Consider the following 14,350-nt stretch of genomic DNA (forward strand, 5'->3'; position numbering starts at 1 on the left):
GTGGTATTCTAGACTATAGACATAGCACAACTAATTTAACCATTCCGCTACAGAGGCTCATTTAGGTCGCTGTAATGAACATCCTTATATATACTTTCCAATTATTTATACCATTATGACATCTTTTTACATTGGCTCACATAGCTCTGTCTTCTTAAATAGCCACAAGAAATCCAGTCCAAGGATATAACATGAGTTGTACAACCCACCCCCTGCTGATGGATGTTTCCAGTTTTTCACCCTAACAAAAAAACCTCTTTGACCATTACAGGTTTTTTAAAGTGTATTTTAAGGGATGCCTGGGTGGTTCAGTCGGTTAAATGTCCCTTTGGCTCAGGTCATGATCCCAGGGCCCTGGGATGGAGTCCCTGGGTCGGGCTCCCTGCTCAGTGGGGTGCCTGCTTCTCTCTCTTCTCTCCACTCATGCTCTCTCTCACTATCTCTGTCTCTCTCTCTCAAATGAATAAATAAAATCTTTTTAAAATAAATAAAAGTATACTTTAAAAAAAGGTAATATCTGAATTCAGCGTTTGCAGACCATCGGCGGACCAGTGGAGTAAATGAGGACCCTGGGAAATGTCATTTGGTGGGGTAGGAAGCCAGACCCTCACCTAGATTGAGCTCCTGGATCCAGACATGCCTGAAGCCAGCAATAATTGAGTCAGTTACACAGGCCAAGAAACTCCTTGTTATATCTCAGTCAGGGCCGGTCAAGTTTCAGCCACTTCTGTCGGAAGAGTTCTTGTGCATTTGCCTTCGGCCCAGAAGAAAACGAATTAATTCATTCAACCAGTATTTATTGACTATCGATGCTTGTCCCGTTGCTGGGGACAATACAGTGGCCGGGACAGAGCTTGTCCCTCCCCTCATGGCAGTCGCACTCTACCAGAGAATCAACAATCACGAACTATTTAGCACAAGTGCCAACCATGCAGGAGGCCTCGGGGAGCTACAAGAGAGGCCTTGGGGATGGGGTAGTGGGATTCGGGAACGGTCCCCTGAGGGCAGGACTTTAAGTTGATGCTGAAAGATGGGCCAGGAATCAGCAAAGTGAAATGAGGTCAAAGGCTAGAGGTTCATGTACACATGTCCAAGTCCTGGCAGGGCTCAGAAAGCTGGTGAAAGTTCTTCAGAGGGGAGGGAGGGATGGTTGAGGGAGGTGGTAAGGGGAGAAGTGAGGAAACGGGCACAGGAGGAGGAGGAGGAAGAGGAGGAGGAGGAGGAGGTGGCCGAGGTGTGCAGGTGGCCTTCCCTTCTTGTTCCTCACAAGGTGGTGTAGAAGTACATAGCTATCAGCATCACGGGGAGCTGGATGAGGAGGCAGTCAGGTGAGGGGCGCTCCAGCCCCGCACCCGCACCCACACCCCACCTAGCCCGCAGGCTCCCCGCCTCTCACCGTCCACATGAGGATGGCAAACCCAAACCACGAGATACCCCATGTGTAGCTGTCGATGGCGTGGCCGATGTGCTCGAAGCAGCCCTGCGCAGGGGGAACACGGTGGTCTGAGGAAATGCCCCGGCTAGCACTGAAGGGGGGTCAGGGTGTGCCCTTCCGAAGGTCACTTCCTTCCCCAGCCTTGGTTTTCTCACCGTGCAGCGGGAACTGTGATGTCACCGCCCAGAATGGTTCTGGGGAGCCGGGGATGTGATGCTGACCCCCAGCCCCGCCCGAGGAGGTGCCCAGGAGGGGGGTGGCTAGGACAGCCTGAGGGCCACTTGGTTTAGAGCTGGCTTTCCATGCTGCCCCCCAAGTTCCAAGGGTTCAAAATCTACCTGCCTTTAGGATCCGGGCAGGTTTGGTACCTCCCCATTTAGGAATGAGGCCGAGTGGGGCCCGAGCCTCAGAGCAGGCCCCTGCCCGGACTGGGAAGCGGCTCAGAACCCTGCGGCCCGGCCCGGCCCGGAGTCCGGGGCTGCGCTCCAGCTCGGCCACTCGTTAGCTATGGCACCTAGGAATGGTTCTGACTCCCTGAGCCTCATTTTGCCCAGCCGTGAAGTGACGATCTCCAAGTGACATCTCGACAGCGCTGGCCACCGAATCCAATCGTGGGGAGTCGGTGAAATGACGCCCCGCGCGCACTGGTGGGAAGGACGGTCGGTGCAGGTGCAGGCTCCCCTCTCCCAACACTTGATCTAAGACGTGAGGCTGGGTCACTTGGGTGGCTCAGCGGTTGTCTCTGCCTTTGGCTCAGGGCGTGATCCCAAGGTCCTGGGATTGAGTCCCACATCAGGCTCCCCATGGGGAGCTTGCTTCTCCCTCTGCCTATGTCTCTGCCTCTCTCTCTCATGAATAAAAAAAAAAAAAAAAAAAAAAAAAAAAAAAAAAAAAGACGTGAGGCTGCAGGGCCCGAGGTAGCCACAAGCCCAAGCCCACAGGGGCATGGGAAGAAGTCCTCACCCCCTCTGCTTCCTCGCTCTGCCTCTGCTCGCACCTTGCACTCGTTAAAGCGCCTACCTGGGGCCCGACTCAAATCCAGTCCCAGCTCCATCCCTCACTGGCAGGTGAACTCAGTTTCACCTTCCTCAAAATGGGATCATTATAATCTTTGACCCTGTACAGCGTAGAGGCTCAATAAACATCGGCCCTTGTGGCTGTTGTGCCCTTGCTGGGATTCCTGTTGCCCTTATTCCCAGACAACCTGAGAAAAAGTCGCAGGTGCCAGCTCCGGATCACACAGACCCTGTGCCTCCCCCGGGCTTGCAGGGAGGGAGGGACAGATGGGGAGAGGGCGGAGACCGCCAGAGGGAGGGGAGAAAGGAAGAAGCCAGAGTGGGGAGGAGGAGAAGAAAGTGGGAGGAAGAGATAAAGAACCAGAGGGGGTGGGACAGACTGACGCACAGACAGGTGAGCAGTTGCAGGGACGCACCTTGGTGAACAGGTAGTCCGTGTGACCCAGGCGGCAGCCCTCTTCATTGAGGGGGATGAAGTTGCCATTCCGCCGACAGCACAGCGGAGGCCAGGGGAACACCACCTCCGGGGTGGCTGCCCGGAAGGCTGACGTGAAGTTCACCCAGTCCATGGGACCAGACGTGCCACAGCACTCTTGCTGGAGAGAAAGGCAGGGGTGAGGCAGGCCCTGGCTCAGAGAGGACAGCCACTACAGACGGAGGAAGGGCCAGGTTGGCCACAGCTGGACCCGACTTCCCTAACCACCCCCATCCGGGCCTGGGCCTCGAAGTTGGGGGCAGGCAGTGTCTTGTGTGTGAACCCGGAGCAGAAGATACTGCCGGCACCTAGAGGCTGATGGGGGCTTTGTTTTTCTCTTTTTAGGATTTTATTATTTATTTATTCATGAGAGATACAGAGAGAGAGAGAGAGAGGAGAGAGAGAGAGGCAGAGACACAGGCAGAGGGAGAAGCAGGCTCCATGCCGGGAGCCCGACGTGGGACTAGATCCAAGGTCTCCAGGATCACACCCTGGGCCCAAAGCGGCGCTAAACCACTGAGCCACACTGGCTGCCCCCAATGGGGGCTTTGAGTCAAACCCACACTTGTGACTCATTCTAAAATTCTTTTGAATTAGCTCTCAACCAAATTTGAGGTAAATGACACCAAAAGAAGGATTTCTGGCTTCTTCTGGCCCCTGCGGGTGTTTTAATTGGTATCTCCAAATGATGAGAACATAGGCTCCTTCAAATATGAGTTCCAGTCCTGGCTAGCTGTGGGACTTGAACCAAACTGGGACCTCACTGTCCCCTGGGTCTTCAGAATTCTTCTCTTGTTCCATATCACGTTGGGTTTAATTAAGAAGGTGGCTTCTGGGGGGTGCCTGGGGGGGTGCAGTCAGTTGGGCATCTGACTCTTGGCTTCGGCTCAGGTTGAGATCAGTCGTGATCCCAGGGTTGTGGGGTCAGGTCCTGCATTGGGCTCTGAGTGTCTGCTTGAGACTCTCTTTCCCTCTCCCTCTGCTCCTTCACCGCCCACCCCCCCCACACACACCTACGCGCCCTCTCTCTCTCTCTCTTTCAAATAAGTAAAAAAGTGAATATTAAAAAAGAGGGGAAAAAAAAGAGAAAAAAAAAAAGAATGTGGCTTCTAGAAACTGGTGGCCTGGGTTTGCATCCTTCCGGTTCTCTGGCCTACCAGCTATGTGACCTTGTATAAGCCACTCGACCTTTCACCTTGGTTTCTTCATGGCTAAAAAGCTGACCTCCCTTATGGGGTGGTTGTGTGGATTAAATAAGCTTTAAAAATGCTTATTTAAACAACAAAAGTTAGTGCTCATTAAATGTTCATTATTATGAATAGCCTCATTATTAAGAAAGTATCTGCAATGGTCAAGAGCAGGGGCTCTGAGGGACGCCTGGGTGGCTCAGTGGTTGAGCGGCTGCCTTTGGCTCAGGTTGCGATCCTGGGGTCCTGGGACCGAGTCCTGCATCGGGCTCCCTGCATGGATCCTGTTTCTCTCTCTGCCTGTGTCTCGGCCTCTCTCTCTGTGTCTCTCATGGACAAATTTTTTAAATCTTAAAAAAAAAAAAAAAGAGCAGGGACTGTGGATCTAGGATGTTAGATTTTGATCCCAGCTTACCAACCATGTGACATTGGGCAAGTAACGTTCCCTTTTCTGGGTCTAACTCTTCTGGAAAGAGGCCATGACTAGCCCCGCCTCCCAGAAGAACCACAGGACTGGGTATCATCTACCAGTGGGTATAATGGGGTCCTACTTCTGGGGTCCAGAGCCATGGGTGCCCCGGCTCTCCCCACCCCCTCACCCCCTGAACCCCCCTCATCCACCTCAATCATGATGCGGTCCCAGAGGCGAGTCAGTTCCTGGCCCTGGTCTGTGTCTGCACTGTAGAAAGTCAGCATCTGCTTGGTAATCAGGGAAGGGTTGGACACCATCTGCAGAGGTCCAGGTAGAACAGGGTCCAGTGGGACTAGGTCGGGAGGGGGTCAACCTCCACTCCACCCCCAGACCCAGACCCTTGCCACCCTTCCCCCAGGTCACGCCCCTCCCCTGGTCTCTGCCCAGCTCACATAGTCGCGATGAGTGTAGGATGTGATGCAGGAGGCGCACTCGAAGATGTAGACGATGAGCATGAGCACCAGGTACTGGGGAGAGATGGGGTCAAGGCTTTTGCCTTTTCTGTATGTTTGAAAATTTTTTATAATAAAATGTTAGGGGAAAATGAAATCAACAAAAATATGTAAAGTATTGCCTGAAATTAATTATTGGTCTGGATGCAGTAAAATGAATGTCTGCTGTAGAAAAAAAAAAAGACACTCTTCAGACAACCCAAGAACGCAGAGCAGGTATTGGAAGATAGACATGAAGGAACGTGGGTGAATTTGTAGGGTGTACCAGGTGGCATGGTGGTTGTGCATAAGAAGAAAAAAAAAAAAGCTCTTTCCTCATCCCTCACCCTCTCCCTTAAAGCGACAGGGGGTGGAATGTGGATGTGCCAACTCCTCTGCCAAGAGATGAGGTGATGCAGCATAACAGGCCCGGCTGCTCTAAAAACATCCTTATCACTCAGAGAAATGTGCACTCGAGTATTTACAGGTAAATGACTTGGTGTCTGGAATGCACGTCAAGATACCCCAGAAACAAGAATGCAGGCAGAGGGTGGAGCAGAGGGGAGCAGGCTGGCCAGGCTGCGGTCGATATTGTTGAAACCAGGTGATAGGTTCAGGCCATTCACTCTATGTTTGAAGTTTCCCACAGCAATTTTAAAAAAAAAAATCCGTGTCTTGGTTAATGATAAACTAATAGGCGAGACAGACACAGACAGAGTTGTTTTTTTTTTGTTTTGTTTTTTTGCCAGTGGGGTGAGCTTTGAGGGCTTTGGTTAAATTTTTATGTCAAAGAATTGCATGCACGAAAGAAAGAAAAAAAAAAAAGAGAGAGAAGAGCCTTTCCAAGCCTTTCCAAGGCTCCATGTTACTTCCGATGAAGTCAGAGTCCTTCCCGAGGCTGGAGAGACTCCCCGACAGACTCCCCGACAGGCCCACTTCCCTTTCTCGCCCCCATCCTGCATGCCCACCGCCCTCTGTACCCTCACCCGGCCCTCATCGCCTCTCCCTCACTCCTACCCCCTCTTGGCTGGCGGGGGGGGGGGGGGGGGGGTTAGGGGGCTCTCTGGCTTCAGAGCCTTTGCTCTTGCTGTTCCCTCTCCCAGGAACACTTACCCTGCAGACCTGGGCTCCCTCCCTCAGGTCCCCAGGCCTTCGCCTTCTCTCAGCAGGTGACCCCATCCCCTTCCCCAGCTCCAGATCCCCCTTCCCTCCTCACTGCCCACAATTGGAGCATCCTCCCCCAGGGCAAGGGCTTCTCTGTTTTCTCTCTGGATCGCCCCAGTGCCCTAGTGCAGGATTTGGCCCCTGGTTCTTGCTCCGTCAACATTTGCCGACTGAATGAGCAGCTGCTCCTGGGAACCTAAAAGGCCTCAAATTGCACAAGAATCACAGTGTTGGCTCTGTGTGTGTGTGTGTGGGGGGGGATTGGAATGTCTGCCTTCTTTATCACCCCAGGCCCTTGGCCCCTTTGAGCCTCGGTTTTCCCGTCTGGTAAATGGGTAGAGAAGCAGCAACATCAGAGGGCTGCTGGGGACATCGAGGGGGCTGATGCTTAGCCCGGTGCCAGGCACGGGAGAGGTCCTTGGCAAGTGTGGGTTCTTGTGGTGGTGGTTATTCCTGGCAGAAAATAAGGGGAAGGCTCAAGCTGAACTGCTCAGGTTTAAATCCTGGCTCTGGGGGCGCCTGAGTGGCTCAGTGGTGGAGTGGCTGCCATTGGCTCAGGTCGGGATCCTGGGATCCAGTCCCACATCAGGTTCCCCACAGGGAGCCTGCTTCTCCCTCTGCCTGTGTGTCTCTCATGAATAAATAAATAAAAATTTAATAATAATAATCAATCAATCCTGGCTCTGTCACCCACTCACTGTGCACTTCCCTGAGCCTCAGTTTCAACTCTGTCAAATGGGCCCGCGATGATGATGGCATCTCCTGATGGGTTGTGAGGAATAAGTGCACCGATCTGTGCAGAGCATTTAGAATGCACTGAGCACCCCTTACAGGGGAGCTGTGCTGCTCCTGCTGTTTCCACAGAGCTCACGAGCACAGACTCGGCCCAGCCAGCTGAGGTCCCCACGCATCCCAGGCCTGCCACGCAGGAGCCGTCCTCCTGGGCAGAGCATCCTTCCCTTCCTCTCTGTGCCCTAGTTTTCTCTGTAAATTGAGGGTGGCAGCCGCGCCCCGTTCCCGGGCTATGGCAAGATTAAACAGAGTGACTGTGTGAGGCCCAAGCGCGGCGCCCCGCGGGACACACTGGTGGCCGTGGTGGCGCTGGCTGCCCCGGCTCTGCGCGCCCGCGCCCTCCCCGCGCCCTCCCCGGGGCCTCACCGTGACGATCATGGACCGGCGGCGGCACAGCGCTGCGCCCACCCCAAAGCTGGCCACCACGAAGAAGGAGAAGCCGCAGAAGATGGCGATCCAGGCGCCAGCAAAGACGTCATCCTTGCCCGAGACGCCCATCAGTGGGTACACGCGGTACTGGTCAGCGGTCACCCACACCGTCTCCGCGAACAGGGCCAGGCCTGCCAGCTGCACGGGGCGGCGGGTTAGAGAGGGCCCTGCCAGCCTGCACGGCCCGGGGTGGTGGGCGCGCTGTGGGGCGAGGGCGCCGCCTTGCATCAGCAGGAGTGGGGCTGGGGGGCTGGGGGGCTGGGGGTGGGCAGATGGGGCTGGGGCTGAGTGGCTGGGCAGATGGGGCTGGAGGGCTGGGGCTGGGCAGATGGGGCTGGGCAGCTGGGGGACTGGGGCTCTGTGGTGCTCGGTGTTACCAGCCCAGGGCACGGCTGCTGTTCGGGCCCACACAGCCAGGAGCCACATGCCCCGCTCTGCTCTAAGCACATTAATCCAATAACTCATCCGCACTCCTATTTTTCTCTCCATCTACAGATGAGAAAACTGGGCCCAGAGACGTTGTGTTGCTGGTCCCAGATCCCACGGGAGAAAGTGGCAGAGCTGGGATTTGAACCCAGGCTGTCTGGCTCCAGAGCCAGGTACAAATAGCACGTTTTAAAAAAATTAAATATTCATGAAAAGACGTGGCTACGGTTAATATTCATCACTGTGGGCCTCCTGGGCCCCAGCAGGCACTTTATGTCTAGAATCGTGGTAATGAGGATAGCATTTGTCAAGCACCGTTTCTGAGCTGAGGGCCATCCGGGGAATAATCCACTAACAATCCCCACGATGGGGACGCGATCCACATAGTTGGGGCGGCAGAGAAGTAGAGCGGCTCGCTCCCGCCTACAGAGCTGGGACTGGAATCCAGGCTGCTCTGAGCCGGCAGCCTGCAGTGTTGGCCGTGGCAGTGGGAGTGGGGGGCGTCCTGGGACCTCAGCCCCCACCCTGGGGCTGTCCCCTCCTCCCCACCTGCCCGCTGGGCGCCCAGCACGGGGGGGGGGGGGGGGGGCGGGGGCTCACCAGAATTATGATGTTGCCCACCACCAGCAGTCCCACCACGACCGGAGACCCCTTCTTGGCCTCTGTCGCCGCAGAAGCCATAGTCCTGCCCGGGGCCCAGGAGCAGGAATGAGGCCAGGGAGAGGCGGGCAGGGGGGGAAGCCCCGCGGGCCCCAGCACCCTCCCTCCCCGGCCCAGCTGCCCGCTGGGCCCCGACGACGGCAGGTGGAGTGAATCCTCCTGCAACCCCCTCGGGGGGCCACTGGGCGGAAGGGAGGGCCAAGGCTCAGGCTGTCACTGGCTGGGGCGCCCCAGGTGCCCTGCTCTGCAGACCCCAGAGCCCGCTCCTCACCTGCCCTGTCCGCGCCTCCGTGGCCAGCCCCTCCCACAGCAGCGCCCCTATATAAGCCCAGGCCTCTCCAGGAGGGGGCAGGTGTCTGGAGGAGGGAGAGGGGTCAAGCAGGCCGACCAGCAAGGAAGTTTTATGAGCCCCCCCAACACACCCAAGTGATTCATAGACCTGAAATTCAAGATTGTGCTCGTGTCTGGCGACAGGAGCAGGGTGACGCGCCCGAGGCCTGGTTCCCAGGCTGCCGTGCTGGTGGAGGGGGTGGCTTGGGAGGGTGAGAGCCCCACTTGCCTCTCCTCAGGACCGGGGTCTTCCTGGGAGCGGGGGAGACCCCAGGCGGAGCCACAGGCGCCTCCTGAGTCCCAGCGCTTCAGTCCTGTGCTCTCCGAGGCTGGGAGCCCGGGGGGGGGGGGGGGGGGGGGCCGGACAGGGACCCCAGCGGCTAGGACAGGGCTGGACCAGGCCAAGGAGGTGGGAGGAGTGGGGGCTGGTGGGAGGGCAGCTCAGGAGGCTGAGGACATGGGCTGCAGGCTGAGGGGAGACCTGCTTGAGGCAGGTGGGTGAGGAGAGCTCCAGGCGAGTGTATGGGGGGGGAAGACGAGAGCGTGCTAGAAAAAGAGAGAGGGCACACTGACGGGCTGGGTGGGTGAAAAGCCCCCCCCCCCCCAAGGACAAAGCAGGGTCAGAGCAGGAGCTGTGGGAAATGTCTTCAGGCCACAGAATCAGAGACCGAGGTTGAAATCCCAGTTCGGCCTCCTTTGGGCTGCGCAACTTGCTATGTGCGTTCGCCCACCTGCAGGATGGGGATCATCACACAACTGTCCCTGGTAGCAGTGGGAACTGAGGGCCCGGATGTCTGCAAAGGCTGTCCTCTGGCCCTGTGGACTGCCAGAGCCACCTGCGCCCGCAACGCTCCCGAGAGGCCCACTTTTCGCCCGATGGTGCCCCCTAGTGTCACAGGGCTGCTTCCTCAGGTGAAAATGGCTTGGGGCACCCAGGCCTCCGGGAGACCCTGCCCTCCCTCCCTCAGTTCGCAAGCACCAAGGCACCGTGTTTTCTCTCTGAGCCGGAGCTCTCTCAGTGCATGTGAAGTGGGCAAATAAATGGAACTGGAAGCTTCAGTGTTAAGACAATGGCTTGGTAATAAAATACAGGAGATGTGTTCTGATTAAAATTAAAATGAGTAATTTGGTTTGCAGTCAATCCACTTTACATTTAAAAATGGTTTTTCTCTGTTGATTTACATTTACATTAAGGACTAATAGAAAAATTTAAATAATAATGTACATGACCTGTCAAGTACATTTTATGAGCTTTAGCTAAAAATCTTGGTTAATAATAGGGCCATGCTAACAATATGAAATATTTTTATTTTCAAATAGTTGGTAACTGTTGATAGTTGGGAGTTATATGTCTCAGCCTTTTGGCTAAGGGCAAGTGTAAAATGTCTAGTAAAAGCAAAAAGTTATCATCATTGGGGCATTACTGTCACCAGTCATAAAAGGGATCTGTTTTGTTCTAGTGTGATGTCAAATTTGAATTTTCATGATTCCTTCTTCTCATTATATAAGCTGGTCTTCAACCAATACATTTTGAAGTACTAATCATTTCCTTTAAAAGATCACAATGCTGGGGTGCCTGGGTGGCAGAGTCAGTCAGGTGTCCAACTCTTGACTTTGGTTCAGGTCATGATCTTGGGGTTATGGGATCAAGTCCTCCTACTTGGATGCTCTCTCTTAAAAAAAAAAAATGAAAAGAAAAAAAATCACAATGCCAAGATCTCCTAAAGAGGACGGATGCCTCTCCTATGACTATCCTATAATCCAGCCATTTGTCTCTGGGAATCCCCCATCTGTATCTACCAAATGCTCTGAATGTATTCATATTAGCCCCAAGCTGGAAACCACCCAAATGCTCCTTACCAGTAGAATGGGTAAGTCCATTATGCCATATGCATATAAGGGATACTATTCAGCAATAAAAAGCAGTGAACTATTAGCACTTGCAACTACAGAGATGAATTTCAAAAGCATTACACTAAATGATAAAAGCCACACTCAAAAGACTAACCTTACCGTTCTAGAAATAAAGTTCTAAAACAAGCAAGACCAATTGAGGGGGATAAAAGCCAGGGGAGGGGTTATCCTTAGGGGCGTGGTGACTAGAGGGGATTTCTCTTTCTTGATTTGGACACTGCTTACTTACATGGGGTATTCAGATTGCGAAAATTTGTCAGGCTGTACAGTCACAGTAAGTGCACTTTTCTGCGTATATGTATATATTCTTATTTTCAAAGCGTCTTTTTGTAAAAGATTGTATTTATTTATTCATGAGAGACACAGAGAGAGAGGCAGAGACACAGGCAGAGGGAGAAGCAGGCTCCCTGTGGGGAGCCTGATGCGGGACTTGATCCCAGGACCCCAGGATCACGACCTGACCTCAACCACTGAGCCGCCCAGACACCCCAATTGCAAAGTGTTCTAAAGAGGGTAAAGCCTTTCCAAAGAAACATATTTGATGTGCCAAAGGGGTGTTTTCCAAAGGGGGCACAAGAGATTATTTTCGGCTACGAACTTGAAAGGAAATGGCATGAACCCATGTAACTGGCAGCTAATGGGAAAATGACTTAGTTCTGATCCCGACGGTGCCATCCAGAAAGGCTCAGTAGTTCGATGCTCTGTCCTAAACACCGCTCTCACCTTGCTTAGAGGAGGTCTCGCTGTCTGACTAGAATCCAATAATATATTTTCATGTATTTCTTTTTAAGACAAGGTGTTTTGTGTCCCATGGTCAGTGGTGACAGGAAAGTCTTCTAAAAATCTCAATATAAAATATTTAAAGTATTTAGGAAAACGTAGAGAATACCTGTAACAAACACCAACATCCTCCCTACCAGCTTTGTCAAATTATTTTTTGTATATTCACTGAAGATTCGTTGTTCTTTTTTTTTTTTTAAGAGGCATACATTGCGGATGGTATTTGAAGCCCCCCGATTTCACCCCAGAGATAACTTCATTACTACATTTGGGGCTCATCATCCTCCACAACCCTTGCATGCTCTTTTTCGGATCCCAGGTGCCCTGGGTTGAGCTAATTTCACACCCTCAGCTCATTATTCTCCACAAGATATCTCTTGTCTTAAATTTGACTTACTCCCTTATAACTCCATATCCCAGTCGCTCTCCATGCCCTCTGCTGGCAAACACTAATATGTCCGTACGTATCCTTCTAGTTGGGTGTGCTCCTGTAAGACGGATACCATCATTTTCTGTGTATTTTCTTTGTTCCTTTTTTGTTGTTTTTGAGATTTATTTGTTCTTAGAGAGAAAGAGAGGGAGAACCTCAAGCTGACTCCATGCTGAGCCCGCCCTGGGGCTCCATCTCATGACCCTGAGATCACGACCTGAGTGGAAACCAAGAGTAGAACCGTTAGCCGAGGGGGCCACCCAGGCGCCCCAAGGGCGTATTTTCTGATAGACATACCCATGACTGTGTTCAATCTTTTCTCGCTTGGCACAGGCTTTAGGACTCAGAGTGTGCAGCTTCTCATGGTTGCCCGGGGCCCCTCTGGTATGCCCTCTCCACAGTGTACCATCTCCTCCCCAGTGAGGACACTCAGGCTCCTTCCAATACCCCCCAACCCCGACCACTACCATTGTAAACAGTTGCGAGCACCCCCCATGCAGGGCCCTCAGGGACTTCTAGGTGTCCTCCCAGGGAGAACCGTTGGGTCGTGAACAGGTATGTGCCAGGTTGCTTTCCGCAATGGCTGACCCTTCCACACTCAGACCAAGAGTTCGTGAGGGTTCCCGCACCCTCCCAACACCACTCACACTTGCCATTATCCAGCTTTCTAGTTTTTGTCAGAGTAATTCCGTGTAGTGAGAACTGCCATTATTTCAATTCTCACTTCTCTTATTACTAACAAATTTGAGCTTCTTTTCAAACGTGTGTGAGCCTTTTGGGTTCCCACACTCGAAATACTTTCATATTTTGAACATGCATATGTTCATCAATATATAGAACAGTTCTCGATTTTTAGGTAAATTCTATATAAAGTGCACCTCATATATCCTCATGCAGTGGACTTTTTTCACCTTCATTTCACCTTCATTATGCTTTTGAAATTTATTCATCACATATGGGGCTCTAGCTCATCCTTTTTTTTTTTTTGTTTCCTTTTTTCTTTTTTTCTTTTTGGCAAGAATACTTCCTAGGTTAGGTTTTCTTCCCAAATTCATTTTGACAAAGATGATAAAGAACACAGGGCACCTGGGTGGCTCAGTGGTTGAGCGTCTGCTTTTGGCTCAGGTTGTGATCCCAGGGTCCAGGAATCGAGCCCTGCATCAGGATCCCTGCAGGGAGCCTGCTTTTGCCTCTGCCTCTCTCTCTGTGTCTCTCATGAATAAATAAATGAAATCTTTAAAAAAAAAAAAAAAAAAAAGATGATAGGGGCAGCCCGGGTGGCTCACGGTTTAGCGCCACCTTCAGCCCGGGGTGTGATCCTGGAGACCTGGGATGGAGTCCCATGTCAGGCTCCCTGCATGGAGCCTGCTTCTCCCTCTGCCTGTCTCTCTCTCTCTCTCTCTCTGTTTCTCATGAATAAATAAATATTAAAGAAAAAAGATGATAGAGAACAATGGCAGTGCACACAGACCTAGTGACAGTCTGCAACCTGAAGTCTGAGCACTAAGGTAATAAGCAAACTTAAAACTCAGGTGCTCCCTGGGTCAGCTGAGCAACAGAGGGCCTGAAATGCATGGGGAGGTGTAGGCTCCCAAGAAAGGGGGACTTCGGAGCTGGGTGGGACCAGCGTCAAGTGCAGGATGAGGAGGAGAGAGGAAAGAGAGAAGGCATGGGGTGACCAGGACGCACTGTGAGGCGGTGAAGCAAGGAGGAAGGTGCTAGGGTGGAGTAGTCAAAAGGGCTTTTTTTGGTTTTTTCTCAAATTCACTGAGCTCCGAGTCTGTGATCAGGCCGGAACTAAGCATCAAGGACTCGGTGCACGTGAGTTTTGTCATGCCCAACCTTGTGCGGGGCCTTGCTGGGAAAACAGCAGTGATCAGGACAGCTGAGTTCCTGCCTTCATAGGCTCACAGGAGAATAGGAAGACAGACATTCAGCGGAGGATGACAGCCCAATATGGTCAAGGAGATGCAAAGTGACCCAGGGAACTGAGAGAGGAAGCACAGGTCAGAGTGATCAGGGCCAAAGTGGGGGAAAACAAAGGGGCACATGTCAGCTCAAAGGAGGCATGTGACCCAGCCTGGGGTGTAGAGGAAGGCTTCCAGTTGGAGGAAGAGACTGAGGTCAGCCAGTAAAAGGAAGGAAAGAACATTCCTCATGGAGGGAACATGGTATATACACACAACGGAATATGATTCAGCCTTAGTAAAGGAGCTCCTGTAACATGTGACAACATCGGGGAAACTTGAAGACATGATGCTAACTGAAACTAGCCAGTCTCAGAAGGGCAAATAGTGCACAACTCCACTTATTTGAGTTATCTATAATAGTCAAACTCATTCAAGCGGAGGGTAGAATGGTGGTTGCCAGTGCTGGCCGGGGGCGGGGGGCGGGTGGTGGGGAGAGGAA

General features: G+C 52.6%; 1 protein-coding gene across 2 annotated transcripts; it reads right to left on the reverse strand.

Annotated features, from left to right (window-relative positions):
* Positions 1 to 780: 780 nt before the first annotated feature.
* On the reverse strand, positions 781 to 8,799 carry UPK1A (uroplakin 1A). Of its 2 annotated transcripts, none has more exons than XM_055310941.1 (8): positions 8,759 to 8,799; positions 8,428 to 8,512; positions 7,339 to 7,539; positions 4,978 to 5,052; positions 4,735 to 4,809; positions 2,868 to 3,047; positions 1,397 to 1,480; positions 781 to 1,308 (listed from the first exon to the last, which is right to left on the reverse strand). In XM_055310941.1, the coding sequence occupies exons 2-8, from the start codon at positions 8,506 to 8,508 to the stop codon at positions 1,264 to 1,266; spliced, it is 741 nt and encodes a 246-aa protein (XP_055166916.1). In that variant the 5' UTR covers positions 8,509 to 8,512; positions 8,759 to 8,799; the 3' UTR covers positions 781 to 1,263. The 2 variants fall into 2 exon arrangements, with proteins under 2 accessions (XP_055166916.1, XP_055166915.1); XM_055310940.1 differs by having other exon boundaries at positions 4,735 to 4,842.
* Positions 8,800 to 14,350: the final 5,551 nt, after the last annotated feature.

Source organism: Nyctereutes procyonoides, unplaced genomic scaffold (genome assembly GCF_905146905.1).
Source record: "Nyctereutes procyonoides isolate TBG_1078 unplaced genomic scaffold, NYPRO_anot_genome, whole genome shotgun sequence".
Classification (NCBI taxonomy): domain Eukaryota; kingdom Metazoa; phylum Chordata; class Mammalia; order Carnivora; family Canidae; genus Nyctereutes; species Nyctereutes procyonoides.